The sequence below is a fragment of the Siniperca chuatsi genome, linkage group LG6 (assembly GCF_020085105.1).
Source record: "Siniperca chuatsi isolate FFG_IHB_CAS linkage group LG6, ASM2008510v1, whole genome shotgun sequence".
Classification (NCBI taxonomy): Eukaryota; Metazoa; Chordata; class Actinopteri; order Centrarchiformes; family Sinipercidae; genus Siniperca; species Siniperca chuatsi.
Genome location: NC_058047.1, coordinates 521,668 through 535,000, shown reverse-complemented (window position 1 = coordinate 535,000; position 13,333 = coordinate 521,668). Strand labels below are relative to the sequence as shown.

The following is a 13,333-nucleotide window of genomic DNA, read 5'->3' as shown; positions in this document are numbered from 1 at the left end:
TGCAGGCTAACTGTGTGTGTGTGTGTGTGTGTGTGTGTGTGTGTGTGGTTAACACACAGCACGGGGGTAGGAGACTGCAGTCTGTGTTGACTTCATGCATTTTATTCTTGGTGCTGTAAGATAAGACTTTATTGATCCGGGGGGGGGGTCAGGTGTTGCAGCAGCTCAACCACAGAAATAAGTAAAATAAACAAATAATAATAATAATAATAATAAGAATAGAAACCATACAAGAGCAATCAAACTTAAGAGGCAGTACAAATACACACGACCAGTGCTGTACTTAAACTAACTCAAGTGAAGAAAAGTAAAATACAGTGTAGAGCTGAAACGATTAATCTATTGATCAGTTAGAAACAGCCTGCTAGACAAATTCTCCTCACTTATTTTGATATGCAGAAGCCAGCTTCTGCCTTTTTGAGAATTTGTCTGATGTGACAGTGAACTGAACATCATCATGAGAGAACCGGCGTGACTTTGTGTCCACGAGGAGTGGGATGGTCACAAGAGCAATCCTGGAAATTTCCCTTTTTCCTGAGCTCTTGGAGGACTTGTTGTCCACGTGGGCGCAGAAGCTGAGATCCAAGTATCTTTAGGATTTAGGGGCGTTGGTTGGACAAAACAAGCAGTTTGTCGGCATCGCCTGCGGCTTTAGGAAAGTGTGATGGGCTTTATTAGTATTTCGGACATTTTATAGATCAAATTGTGAAGGAGTTGCTCAATAAATAACCATCGTGTGTTAGATATCGAGAATAAAGTGATCATTTCCTGGTGACCCTCGGCTGCTCCGTTAACGCCACATCTTCTCTTCTGTTGCTGATGAACAGAACTTCGATGAACTCTCTCACTCCGCTGAGTTTCCCCAAATCCAGATCGGCTCTGTGGGACGGCAGCCCTGCTGGGGAGAAGCTCCGCCTCCACCTCTGCTGTCACAGGTAAACACACCTGCATCATGTGATCTGACCACGTCTGCGGTGTTTCTACGGTGGTGAAGGTGCCTCCCTGATCTCTGTCCATCAGCAGGAGGAACTAAGCATCGCACAGTAACATTACAGTCACACCACTTCACGTTGTATAGAGACAAAGTTTAATAAAGTTTGTTGTGTGCAATATGAGAGGGAAGACTTCGACCACGGGGCCAGATATTTTTGGTGGAGGATCAGAATCAAAAAAACTTTATTGTCCGCCGCAAAGCGGTGGAAATTAGTCTTTGACGTGTCTCACATAGGAAGACACAGAATGAGAACAAGCAAGAATATACACAGAGCGTTAAATATGTACAGATGTATTTACAAGACGGTGTCGTCCCTCATTCGTCCAGGAGGGTTCTAGCGTAGAAAGGGTTTGCCCACACAGAAACAGAGCAATGTAGTTTACTCCATTCAGTGCAGTGAGGAAAACTGCAAAGAGCGGTACACAGGTGAGACCAAACAGCCACTTCACAAAAGACTTTATCAGCACAGACGACACGCTAACTCGGGATCGCAGAGCGCCGTGTGTTTGCATCTAAAAGCTACAAACCGCACATTTGAAGACAGCGAGGTGAAGAGTCTCAGTAGAGAGAAGAGTTGGTTTGAAAGAGGAGTCAAAGAAGCCATTTTTGTGAAAAAAGAAAACCCCTCTTTGAACAGAAATGGTGGTCTGAGATTCAATCTGTTTACCACAGTGTATTAACACCGTGGTCAAGCCAATCACATGCTAATCAGGTACTTAACAGTGATGAGGGAGGTGCAGCCAGAAAACAACAGGCCTGATTACTGGGCCATCATGGAAACAATTAGGTCAGTTTCAGGTGAAACTGGCTAAGCAACAGATACTCAGGTAGACTCCTCCCTGAGGGCGGGGCTTATGTAACACAGAGTAGCTTAAATTTCTGAGTTCTCAGACCATTTTCACAGTTGAGAAAGACTTCCGGATGGGAGCCGAAACGTCTTGATTCTGAAAACAGCGTCCAGACGACTACGACTGAAACCTTTTCTATGATAGATGTATTCACACACACAACAGTTTGGATAAGTGCGAGTATCTAGTCCTTCATAGCTCGTTTATCGTGTTAATGGCAGCTGGTTTGAATGATTTGTTAATGTATTTGTCCCGATCGGGGTTTTTATAACAGCGGCCTGACGGGGTGGACTGAGTTATGTGGGGGCTCCTGTGTGATGAGGGCTGTTTTAACTGTGTAGAGATCTGACAGTGAGGACTGGATGCTGCCTGGATTTGTTTTGAACAGAGAGAAAGTTGGACCAGGATGTTGAGAGTGAGGCAGGAAAACTCTTGTTGTGCTCAGAGTCACTGTGTTCTGTCTTTTTCAGGTGTCCGAAGGCCCCCACCTGCTCCCCCCCCCGTCCTTTTAATTCAAGGCGTTCAAAAAGTGTGTGGGCAGCTCACCAGATGTTAGTCTCCTCCCACGTTCAGCTCCGACGAGCTCTCATCAATGAGGGTGATCAGAGACTTACGTGTTCCTCACATGTTTGAGGCGGAGCACGTCAGGTGCAGCTGTGGCGGCTACGCTGTAACGCCTGAACGCACAGCTGCCAGCAAAGCTTCAGTGTGTAGCTGCTCTGAGCAGAGAGAGAGTGTGTGTGTGTAATAATAATAATAATAAAACTTTATTTATAGAGCATTTATCAAAACAAAGTACAAAGTGCTTCACAACAAGAGAAATAAAACACCACAGTGAATGATGAAATATAAAGAAATAAAATACATAAAAGCAATAAAATAACCAGTTCAGGTAAAATCAGGATCTGCTTTCTGATAAAAATGTGTTTTGAGACGAGACTTAAACGAAGACTCTGACTCAGACAGCCTGATGTCTTCGGGCAGGTTGTTCCAGAGCCTCGGGGCCCTGATGGCCAAAGCTCTGTCCCCCTTAGTTTCCATCCTGGACTCAGGAACAGACAGGAGACCCCTGCCCGAAGATCTCAGACTACATGAAGGTTCATAAGGGATTACAAGGTCTAAGATATAGTCTGGAGCCATGAAGAGCCTTAAAAGTAATCAACAAGATCTTAAAATCAGTCCTGAAACCAACAGGGAGCCGATGTAAAGAGGCTGAACCAGGTGTGACGTGGTCGCACCTCTGGGTCCTGGTTTACAGCCGAGCAGCTGAGTCCTGTACAGGAGATAAAAGCTTGCGATGTGTGTGTTTCTGCAGGAAGCCTCGGTTGGTGCTGATGGAGAAAGCTCTGCGGCTGGCTCAGCGTCACGCCCGTCACAGCAACAAGCCCCGCCTCCACTGCTTCCTCCTGGGAACAGTGTCTGTGGACGCAGGTCAGAGGTCACCTTCATCTCATCCTGAACACTGATTGGTCCAGTTGCACATAGCAGACAGCCCTTCATATTAACTCCTGTCCTCTGTCCTGTGTGCGCTGCCGTGGGCCAGATGAGGAGGGCGTCACTGTGACCCTGGACCGGTTCGATCCGGGTCGGGACCGGGCCGGAGCTTCGGGCAGAGTTCCCTCCGCTCTGCTGCCTGGAGACGTCCTGGTTCCCTGTTTGTTCTCCAAACACACCGAGACGTCCGACGCTGTCGTCCAATCAGAGGCTGAGCTGCATCACTGCTTCAAGGTGAGTTTGACACCTGCACCTGAGTTTCTCTTTCGGCTGAGTCCAGGACCTGGTTCCTGTTTTCATACTGTCTCAGTGTGTGAACACAGCTGGACTCTGACTGTCTTTTCTGTCCAATCAGAAACAAGCTGCTTCTGACAGTTTTGTTTCTTTGTTTGAGGTTTTAAGCTAAGCTTGAAGGTCCAGACCGGCGTGTTGGAGAGTTCTAGCTCCTTTAAACTGGGTTTATAACTGTGCGTTAAGGAGTTACGACAAATGCTGCCTTCATGCACCGCTGGCAGAATGGGAAGAACAGGAAAACCTCCGGTTAATCTGAGTTAGGTTCACACATTATTCAAAGACTAACACTCATTGTTAACCTTGTAGTCATTTAAACAGCCCGAATTAGCTTCTGTCTGTTACGTTAACAAGTGAGACCAGATACGAACTGTGTGACGCTCCTTTTAAACGAGCTGAAAATGACTTTAATTTGATTTGGATGTAGCTGTCAGACATTTTGCCTCCAGTTTGCTGACACAGAAATCGTCACTGTCAGAAACTCACGTGAACGTTTCGTCTAAACGATGTGACGCGAACGTGTCAGTAGCCAAGATACGCAGTAGCTGGCGTCCGCCTCCTCTACGTGTAACTACACGCCACACCTGCAGCTAGATACCAGGTGGCGACAGCAAGAGCTGTGATTGGTCAGTTTGGGCTGCCGGTGGAGTTTGCTGAGCGTGAAGACGACGTGAAGGAAAGATTCTGCTGCTTTTTATTAACACGTCTAACGAGGACGAGTCGCACGGAGCTGTCGGCCGTTTAAATGGAAAAACCTGAGCATTACTTATCTAATGTTGCTCAGCAGCTCTGTTTTCTGTTGTCATGGCGACGTCTCATTTGTGTCACCAACAGCTGATTGTTCCCAGCCGCTCCAAAACGTCCCGTCGTTCTTTCTCCTGAAGAACATGATGCTGATATCGTTTCAGGCTAATATCTTATTAACTGGGAGCTAAATGAATGTTTTTCCACAGTTTAAAACCGTTGTTTGATTTTAATTTAAATGTGATGCTCACAAGTTTAAGGTCATAAAGTTCAGTTACAGAAGCAGATTTCTACTCTGAATTCAACAGCACTGTGCTCCACTTTGTAATATTAGCACTAGGGCTGCACAATGAATCCAAATATTATCGGAATCGAAATGTGGCCAAGTGCAATTTCCAAATCGCAGAAGCAGTAGTTGTTTTCTGTGAAAATTAATAAATTCCCACTAATCGGGAATCATATCGCATTTGTAATATCTGTCTAAATAATCGCAGTCAGATTTGTTCACCGCACCGTGCAGCCGTAGTTAGCACCGTTTCACAGATCTTCAGCTGGATGTTCGTGTGGACAGCTGCTCGGACATTAACCCTGTCTGTCTGTCTGTCTGTCTGTCTGTCTGTCTTCTGCGTCTCAGGCGTTGCAGCAGTTTGTGAGCAGCAGACAGACTCTGGATCTGTCTCAGCTGATAAAGGTCAGAGGTCACGCTGTCTGCTCTCAGCAGTCTGACGCCGCAGCGTTCGGCCTCAGCTGGTCGGCCGTCTGTCCGTCCGTCGGTGTGGATGTCCAGCCGGTCCGAGCCGATCCCATCATCCCCACAGCTCTGCTGAGGAGTCTGACCAGCATCGACCGGCCGCCGCCGCACGCCGCCAACCGACAGAGAGGGTGAGAGCGAGTTCCTCTCCGAGACGAGTCCGGGCTCTTCTGACGGAGCCAGGTCACTTTTTAACTGCGGCGTTTGTGTTGCAGGTTTCTGACCATGGATCAAACCAGGAAACTGGTCCTGCTGCTGGAGTCGGATCCTAAAGCGTCCAACCTGCCGCTGGTCGGCCTGTAAGTGCGACTGTTTCATTTCAGTCAGGGAGTGTTTCTGCCCCGGATCAATAGAGTCTGTTTGGGCTGTTGCTTCATGATACAGCTGCTCACATTTAAAACCACAAATTAATAAACCAGATGTTCACGCGTTTGTAGAGGTGGTTGGATCATCGTGTGCTTTACGTTAACGTTCTTTTAAAATGTACCAAAACACGTCAACGTTCATGGGGCCGTTCGTTACTGTGTGTTCGTGTTAGTTAACTGTACTTCCTGTCATGTGACAGCTGGCTGAGTGGAGTCACACACGTGTACAACCCTCAGGTGTGGGCCTGGTGTCTGAGGTTCCTGTTTAGCTCCGCCCTGCAGGACAGGTGAGTGACGGGCCGCCTGGTTAACTCCTCTCAGAGTTGCCTGCTGCTGCTCTGGTGTCACAGTGTTTCTCCTGTGTTGCAGAGTTCTGTCAGAGAGCCGCTGTTTCCTCCTCGTTCTGTTCGGTTCCACTCACAGAGCTCCTCAGTTCTTCCAGTGCCGAGGACCAGGACCGGGACCACAGCTAGACTACCAGCTGCTGACAGCCTCCCAGTGTGTCACACTGTACCAGGTAGCGACACACCTGACACCACCTGAGTATTGTCATGTTGTGTTTTAGAGTTTCTTTAAGGCACTGTAGCGATGATTTGTAATGTGGACTGATGGTGACCCGTGTACCGTCAGCAGGTGGTCTCTGTGGAGGGTCAGACTCTGCAGTGCGAGCTGGGTTCAGAGGATCACAGCAGACAGACGCAGATCTTCAGAGAGGCTCAGACCTCGTTCAACAGGTACCAGTGTTTAAAGGAACAGTCCAGCGGTTCCTGAAGTCCTCCTCCTCTCTGTCTGTGGCTGAACAAACTCAGTATGCTAAAGAATATTAATTACACGTCATTCGTTCACTTCAGTGCCGTTCAGAGCCCACGTCTGTAGCATCCATGTTGTGTCTTCAGGTCTCCGTCCACACTAACACGCCTGAAAACACATATCACATGACCGGTCACGTACACTGGGCACGCTGTTGTAAACAGGAAGCACGTCGTTTACTCTCTCGGTTGCTTAGTTGCAGAAAATACTACGAACGAAGAACAGCAACGGCGAATAGTAAGACAGATTTCTTTGTGTTCGGACCGACGACGAGGTGGAACCGTTACTGCGCTCAGCACGGCGGAAAACATTGATTTGGAGTCGTCGCAAAGCTAATCGCAGGAAGCCACGGCAATGGGACAGGAGTATCCACACAAGAGGGATGAAATCACAAAAGGTGTTTCGGCTTGACACGTCGTGACGGATAAGACCCACTCAGGAAGCGAACGTTTCAAAAGTCTCCGCCCATCCAGACCAAAACGCAGTCCCGGAGTTTTCGAACTAAAACGTGGTCAGCGGCGTTCTAGGGGTTCGAAAGCGGCGGCGTAGTGAGGACGCTAGGCGTAAACGTAGCAAAAGTTCTGCGTTCTGAAACAAACATTAGTGTGGCTGTGGCTGTAGAGACACAGAAGAGCTAAACCATTAGTGGGTTTTGATATCGGATTAATTGTTTCAGTCATTTATAAAGCAAAAATAATTGGAAATATGGCCCAATTTCTCCGGTTCCAGCTTCTTCGTAAGTCGGACCTTCGGTTTGTCTGGAGGTGTTTTTATTGGACGGCAGCTTTAATGTGTCCCAGCATGCTCAGTCCTCATTAACATGACGTTCGGTTTCCAGCCAATCGGAGAAGACGTGTTGCACTCAGGTGTTTGTCTGTATGAACCTGACCCGTCCTCTCTGTCCTCAGTGCTGCCCCACCAGCTGCCGGTCTGTCTGTCAGCGATCAGGACTCTGGAGTCGAGGATGAGGACCTGTCTCCGCGACCGTCCCGAGCCCCCACCCCGCTCAGCAGGTCAGTGTTACAGGACCGCTTCAGGTCTGACATGCTACCTGTTCGCACTACCTGTTCGCACTTGAAGGCAAAGCTGCTGCCGGCAGGACGTTTCCCACCTCAGCGGGGCTGAACTGGCTAACGGTTCAATACAGAAAATAAATGCCAAATAAGAAAAACAACAACCCAGAATGTTTTTAACAACACTTACTGGATGAAACAATATGAAATATGTGATATCACCTAAAATCAATATCACGATTAATTGTCATATTTGCCTCGGTGACCATTAATAAATCTTATTAAACACACCTGAGCACACAGTGAAACACTTATTAATTCTTTGTACTGAAAATAAACAGAAAATCGTGAATTATTGAACATATTTAGTAGTTTAAGTGTCTGATTGCTAAAATGGGAAAATCTAACTAAAATATTCGCACAAATATTTGACTCTCGCGCGACCTTCGACCTTTGTCGTGTCCCAGCTCTGTCTGATCTGCAGCAGCAACTCGCCGGTTAATCACTTCACTTCTAACGACCCGGTGGACCAATGCTGACTCGACAAGCGGCGGTTGTGTATTTAAACGTGCAGAGACCGTTTGTGGGACTCGGAGGTGGCGGCCCGTGTGATAAATGCATTTATCAGACGTTTCGATGAGACTTAAATTATGCCGGTTAGAGTCATAAAACTGTTCAGCTCTGTTTCACGACAAGAGATTTTTAACACGCTGACTGTAATTCCTCACTCGTTTGTACGACGCAACAAAAATGCTTTATTTTGTATGAAATTACGAAATAAAGGAAAGTAACGTAAATATAGACGTGTGTGTACATTTTTAGTTCATGCGAATTAAAGAAGGAGATTTCCAGCTACCATCTTTTTAAGTGTGCGGCAGACAGAATGTGTTTTGATTGGAACAGAATGTGAAGCTCTGTGATTGGCTGTTTGTCAGTGAACTGCACTCTGGGAGTCGTAGTTGACTTCAGTTTTTATGACTTGTAGCTTTGACTTTTTGTCAAAGAAGCAGATATTTCCTGACACAGTTGATCTGTGTACGTGTGATCCGACCAGGAGAGCTTCACGTCCGTCTGTGACATCACCATGGTGTCACCACAGACAGCCAATAGCAGCAGTGGCGTACCTGTGTTCACCTGCAGGTACCTTCAGGTATTGATGAGTGTCTTTTGTTTCAGGCTCGGAGAGTTCAGCCGTCTGTTCCTGAACTCTCTCTGCTGATTGACAGCAGCTTCACCTCCAATCAGAGCAGTTGGCAGGACCCTGGCTCCGCCCACAGACCTCCTCCTCCTCCTGCTGCTGCTGACAGGAAGTCTGCTCCTCCAACTGGAAACACCACCTCCTCCTCAGCTCCCAGACCTGCTGCTCCTCCTCACCTCCACAGCACCCCCAACTCCAACCTGCAGCAGCCCTGCAGCTGCTGCTCCACCCACACCTACGACTGCACCTCCATCTTCTCCTCCCCAGGACTCCACCCTGCTGCTGCTGCTCCTCCACCTGCTGCATTCTCACATCACAACACTCCTCCTCCTCCATCCTCCCACCACCACAGTCCTCGTCCTCTCTGCAGTCTCCACCCCGCTCCTCCTCCACCTCCTCCTGCTCACTCCCATCACCACACTCCTTCCAGCAACCGTCCAGTTACTCCTTCTGTTCCGCCTTCCTCCACTTGCGGTACTCCACCTCCCCCCATAGCTCCTCCTCCCTCCCACAGCCCCTCGTCTCCTCTCTCCAGCCACCACCACACTCCTCCTCCCTGTCCCTGCAGCCACCCTCCTGCTGTCCCGTGGTGCGGTGACTCCCCCTCTCCTCACCCCTCCCGTCCAGCAGCAGCAGACCCTGTATCTCCCCCCTGGATCCCCCGTCCCTCCTGTGTGAATCAGTGCTGCGATCAGGTGGGCGGAGTCACACCGTCTGATCCCTACCAGCTCCTCCTCCATCAGGACCGACAGCTTCGCCTCCTGCAGGCTCAGGTAAGAAAAACTGGTTGATTTATAAGTCCTCCACAGAGTCCTCGTGTGACTCCGTCAGACTCACGATGGACAGCAGAACCAGAGAGTCTTACTGCACACGTTCTTCTTCCTCGTCTAAACCTGCCGCCTACATTACCCACAATGCAGCTCTCCCTCTGGCAGCTGGCTGTGAGATTGTGGTGTGTTATGCTAGTAGCGGCTAACGTAGCCTGCAGCAGAGACGAGCAGCGGGCTGCAGAGGTCTGCTGAGCTCGCTGCTGCTTTCCAACTCCACATCTTCAAACTCCACGCCTTCAGCCGACGCCGACTCAAGTGACATCACTAGAGGACGTTTATCAGACTTCACTCAGCTGAGACACTAAAGGCGTCGTGCTACTTTAAAACATCTGCAGTAGTTTGCCCCAACACCTGGAACCACGCTGAGGTGGAAGTTAATGGGAGCACACAGCAGTGGCATGTGACGTGTGTCGAAACACTCACCTGTTCCTTTCAACTTGGCTGTGAAGCTGCCGGAGAGCGCTGAAACCGGACGGTTTGTAGTTTGATGCACTGCCTCGCTCTGACTCCAGCAGGTCCTCTTCATGTTGGTCGTGCGTTCTTTGGTAACTGCTCGTAGTTTACTAACTAGTATCCAGGTCTTCCGGCCCCGATCGTCCAATGAGAGCTCACATCTGAGTGGTGCGTTCATGTGCTGTCGTGTAGCTAAAACTGTCTTCAAGTCTGAAGTCAGCAGAGTCGTTTCTGTCAGCCGTTACATTCATGTCTGATGATTTGTGTTTCCTGAGTTTCAAACATCAGAGCTTTTGAATGCAGCGCTATGCGGCAGCTGAGTGAAGCTCTGTTGTAGGACCTTCGCCTCGGCACCTGAACGCACCATCAGAAGGATTCGCAGATGACTCAGCGGTTTGAACACCATTAAAACTCTGCAGGCGTGTTTCATTATGATGCATCAGCTGTGTTGAGTAAGTTTCAAGTGTTTCGGAAGGTGGGACAGACGTTTTTAAGACTTACAGCTGACAAACTGCAGGAAAGTCAGCTCGGGAGGCTGCTGATTGGTCCAAGGTGGAGGGTTGTCATGGTTACAGCGTTCAGCGAACGTGAACTGACTGTGTTTTCTGAACGTCTTTAGGTCCAGATGTTGCTGGAGGCTCAGGGGAAACTTCAGTCGTCCAGTCGGCAGGTCGACACTCAGACACCCAGGAGCACCGCCAGCATCGCTGTGGGGACAGGTGAGAGAGACTGTTTGGGACAGGTGTGTGAGACTGTGGGGACAGGTGAGACACTGGGGACAGGTGAGAGAGACTGTGGGGACAGGTGAGAGACTGTTTGGGACAGGTGTGAGAGACTGTGGGGACAGGTGAGAGAGACTGTGGGGACAGGTGAGAGAGACTGTTTGGGACAGGTGAGAGAGACTGTTTGGGACAGGTGAGAGAGACTGTGGGGACAGGTGAGACAGTCGGGACAGGTGAGAGACTGTGGGGACAGGTGTGAGAGACTGTTTGGGACAGGTGAGAGAGACTGTGGGGACAGGTGTGAGAGACTGTGGGGACAGGTGAGAGAGACTGTGGGGACAGGTGAGAGAGACTGTGGGGACAGGTGAGAGACTGTTTGGGACAGGTGTGAGAGACTGTGGGGACAGGTGAGAGAGACTGTGGGGACAGGTGAGACAGTCGGGACAGGTGAGAGACTGTGGGGACAGGTGTAAACAGGTCAAAGTCAGAATCACACACTGACATGTGACTCTCTGGTTTGCAGGTGCCAGTCTGTTCTGGGGGGATCCTGTCCAGCCCCTCCCTCATCCGGAGGTACAGGCTCCTCCCCCCTCCTCACCCACACCTCCCCCCTCATCCTCCCGCAGCCCACCCCCCTCACGCGCCGACCTGTCCGTCATCAGGCCTGTGGGCGGAGCTGAGGACAGTGACACCGCAGGTCAGGAGGCTACCTGCTCCCCCTCTGGTCAGCACAGGTGAGACGGACAGCTGTTAGTTTCTTTACACCTGCAGGTAGAAGTCAGCGGCGGTGCTTTGACTCCTCAGAGACGCCCCGGTTTGCTGCACGCCATCCCCTCTCTCGCCCCCCTTTCCTGCCTCTCCACCGTCACTGCCACATAAAGCAGAAACACCGAAACAAAGCTGTGACTCTGTTTGGTTGCAGCGTCGGCGGTCTGCAGAGTCCGGTTCTGGGAGAGAGCGTCAGCATGCACAGACCTGCAGACGACCAGCAGAGCTTCTACCACGACCTCATGGTAACATGGAGTCGGTCACATGATGCAATAAAACTATTACTGCCAGATATTGATTATTTGATCGATGACCTCGTGACTCTCTTCAGAATCAGCTGACCAGTCGTCTTCAGGAGTCAGACGGCAGACAGGAAGTGGAGGAGGAGGAGGAGTCCAGGAGGAGGAGCCTGTCTGTGGTTTCTGACCGCTCCCAGTCCTCCTCCCAGTCCTCCCAGTCCTCCTCCTGGTCCAGGAGGAAGCAGCAGCGTTGTGGAGGAGACCCGGTGGTCAGCGCCACTGTGCGGCAGCTGCAGCAGCTCGGAGTCGACGTGGACGATCTGACCGAGTCTGACAGAAGAAAACACCAAACCGTAGAGAGCAGCAGGTACGGACCTCACCTGGTCACACCTGACGGGTTAAACTGTCTGCACCTGATCAGGTGGGTGTTATTTGCTCTTTCTCTTTATATCGTCCTGCATCACACAGCTGAACTGAAGTGTACAGCGTGAGCAGCTGATTCTCTGGCAGTCGGACGCCACGTGTTCTCACTCTTTCTGTTTGTGTGTTCGCCGTCAGCACTCTGGCGAGCATCAACCCGGCAGCGGTTCTGTCCAGACTGAGCGTGTCCGAGCCGACAGCCAGCTCTCTGTTCCTGGGAGGCAGCGTGGATCTGAGTCTGGAGGCCAACGCCATCGCCCTGCGCTACCTGAGCGACTCTCAGCTCAGCAGGCTGTCTCTGGGAGGGCACGCCCCCCTCCCAGGCCCCGCCTCCTCTAATGACTCCCTGATGTCGCCTAGCAACATGTCTCTGGCCACCAGGAAGTACATGAAAAGGTACGGCCTGATCGAGGAGGACGACGGCGAGGAGGAGGAGGAGGCGTCGGCTCGCCATCCGCTGACCGAAGCTCTGAATGTGAAGCTCCTCCCGCAGAGTCAGCTGATCCGGGACCTGCGGCCGAAAATGCAGCTGCTAGCCGGCGGCACCAAACCCAACGCCACCGATAAGGAAAACTGTTCTAGCAGGCGGCCATCTTTAGTGAGGGCGAGCAGTCGTCAGACAGAAGGCTCGGTGGGAAACATCCTGGACCTGAGCCGCCTGAGAGAGCTGCCCAAACTCTTCTGACACCACGAAACCAGCAGCTGATCAGACTGAAGTCTGCTGGAAGATTTAACTGTTTTTTAAATGGAGTCTGGTGAGTCTGAGGTGCTCGGTGTGGAAACCCTCTGCTGGTCAGCTGCCCAAACTGACACCAAAACACCAGAAAACCAGTTGTCTGATAGGTGCTGGTGACTTTAGAAACTGTCATATTTTAACTGGAGTCTGGTGAGTCTGAGGTGCTCGGTGTGGAAACACTGCTGGTCTGATTCAGGTCCTGGTTTTTATAGTCAGACTGGATTTACTGGAAATCTGCCACCTTTTAGTTTTAACTTCTATCAGAGGTTTGTGTTCATGAACTGTGTTTTTTGTGTGTTTGATCTTTTTTGTCACTTCCTGTTTTTATGTGAAATGTCAGATTTTTTTATATATTTATGATTCCACAAATAAATTCATAACACTTTTAGTACCTGAGTACATATTTCTACCAGCACGTTGAGCAGCATGTGAGAGCCTTTAGACGAATAGTTGGACATTTGTCTTCACGAAGAACATTTCCCTGCTGCTGACAGGAAGTGCAGGATGCTACGTGGCTAACGGAGAGCTAACATCTGACCGAGAATCCTCGTAAACATGTTAAATATTATGTATCTCAAGTCTCAACTCAATGTCCTCTTACGAGCTTTTTCTGGAGCTTGCAGTCACCTCTCATGGCCTTCATCAGCGGATGGAGTT

General features: G+C 50.0%; 1 protein-coding gene across 1 annotated transcript in view; it reads left to right on the top strand.

Annotated features, from left to right (window-relative positions):
- Positions 1–13,064, top strand: part of stil (STIL centriolar assembly protein) — a 13,588-nt gene extending 524 nt beyond the window's left edge. Inside the window, exons 2-16 of the mRNA XM_044200331.1 lie at positions 828–935; positions 3,158–3,273; positions 3,386–3,570; positions 5,006–5,253; positions 5,338–5,421; positions 5,688–5,774; positions 5,857–6,004; positions 6,118–6,221; positions 7,206–7,314; positions 8,487–9,281; positions 10,411–10,510; positions 11,037–11,247; positions 11,436–11,526; positions 11,613–11,941; positions 12,079–13,064. Coding sequence (XP_044056266.1) covers positions 828–935; positions 3,158–3,273; positions 3,386–3,570; positions 5,006–5,253; positions 5,338–5,421; positions 5,688–5,774; positions 5,857–6,004; positions 6,118–6,221; positions 7,206–7,314; positions 8,487–9,281; positions 10,411–10,510; positions 11,037–11,247; positions 11,436–11,526; positions 11,613–11,941; positions 12,079–12,625 — 3,262 coding nt within the window. The 3' untranslated portion in view covers positions 12,626–13,064. The remainder of the gene's footprint in view (positions 1–827; positions 936–3,157; positions 3,274–3,385; positions 3,571–5,005; positions 5,254–5,337; positions 5,422–5,687; positions 5,775–5,856; positions 6,005–6,117; positions 6,222–7,205; positions 7,315–8,486; positions 9,282–10,410; positions 10,511–11,036; positions 11,248–11,435; positions 11,527–11,612; positions 11,942–12,078) is intronic.
- Positions 13,065–13,333: the final 269 nt, after the last annotated feature.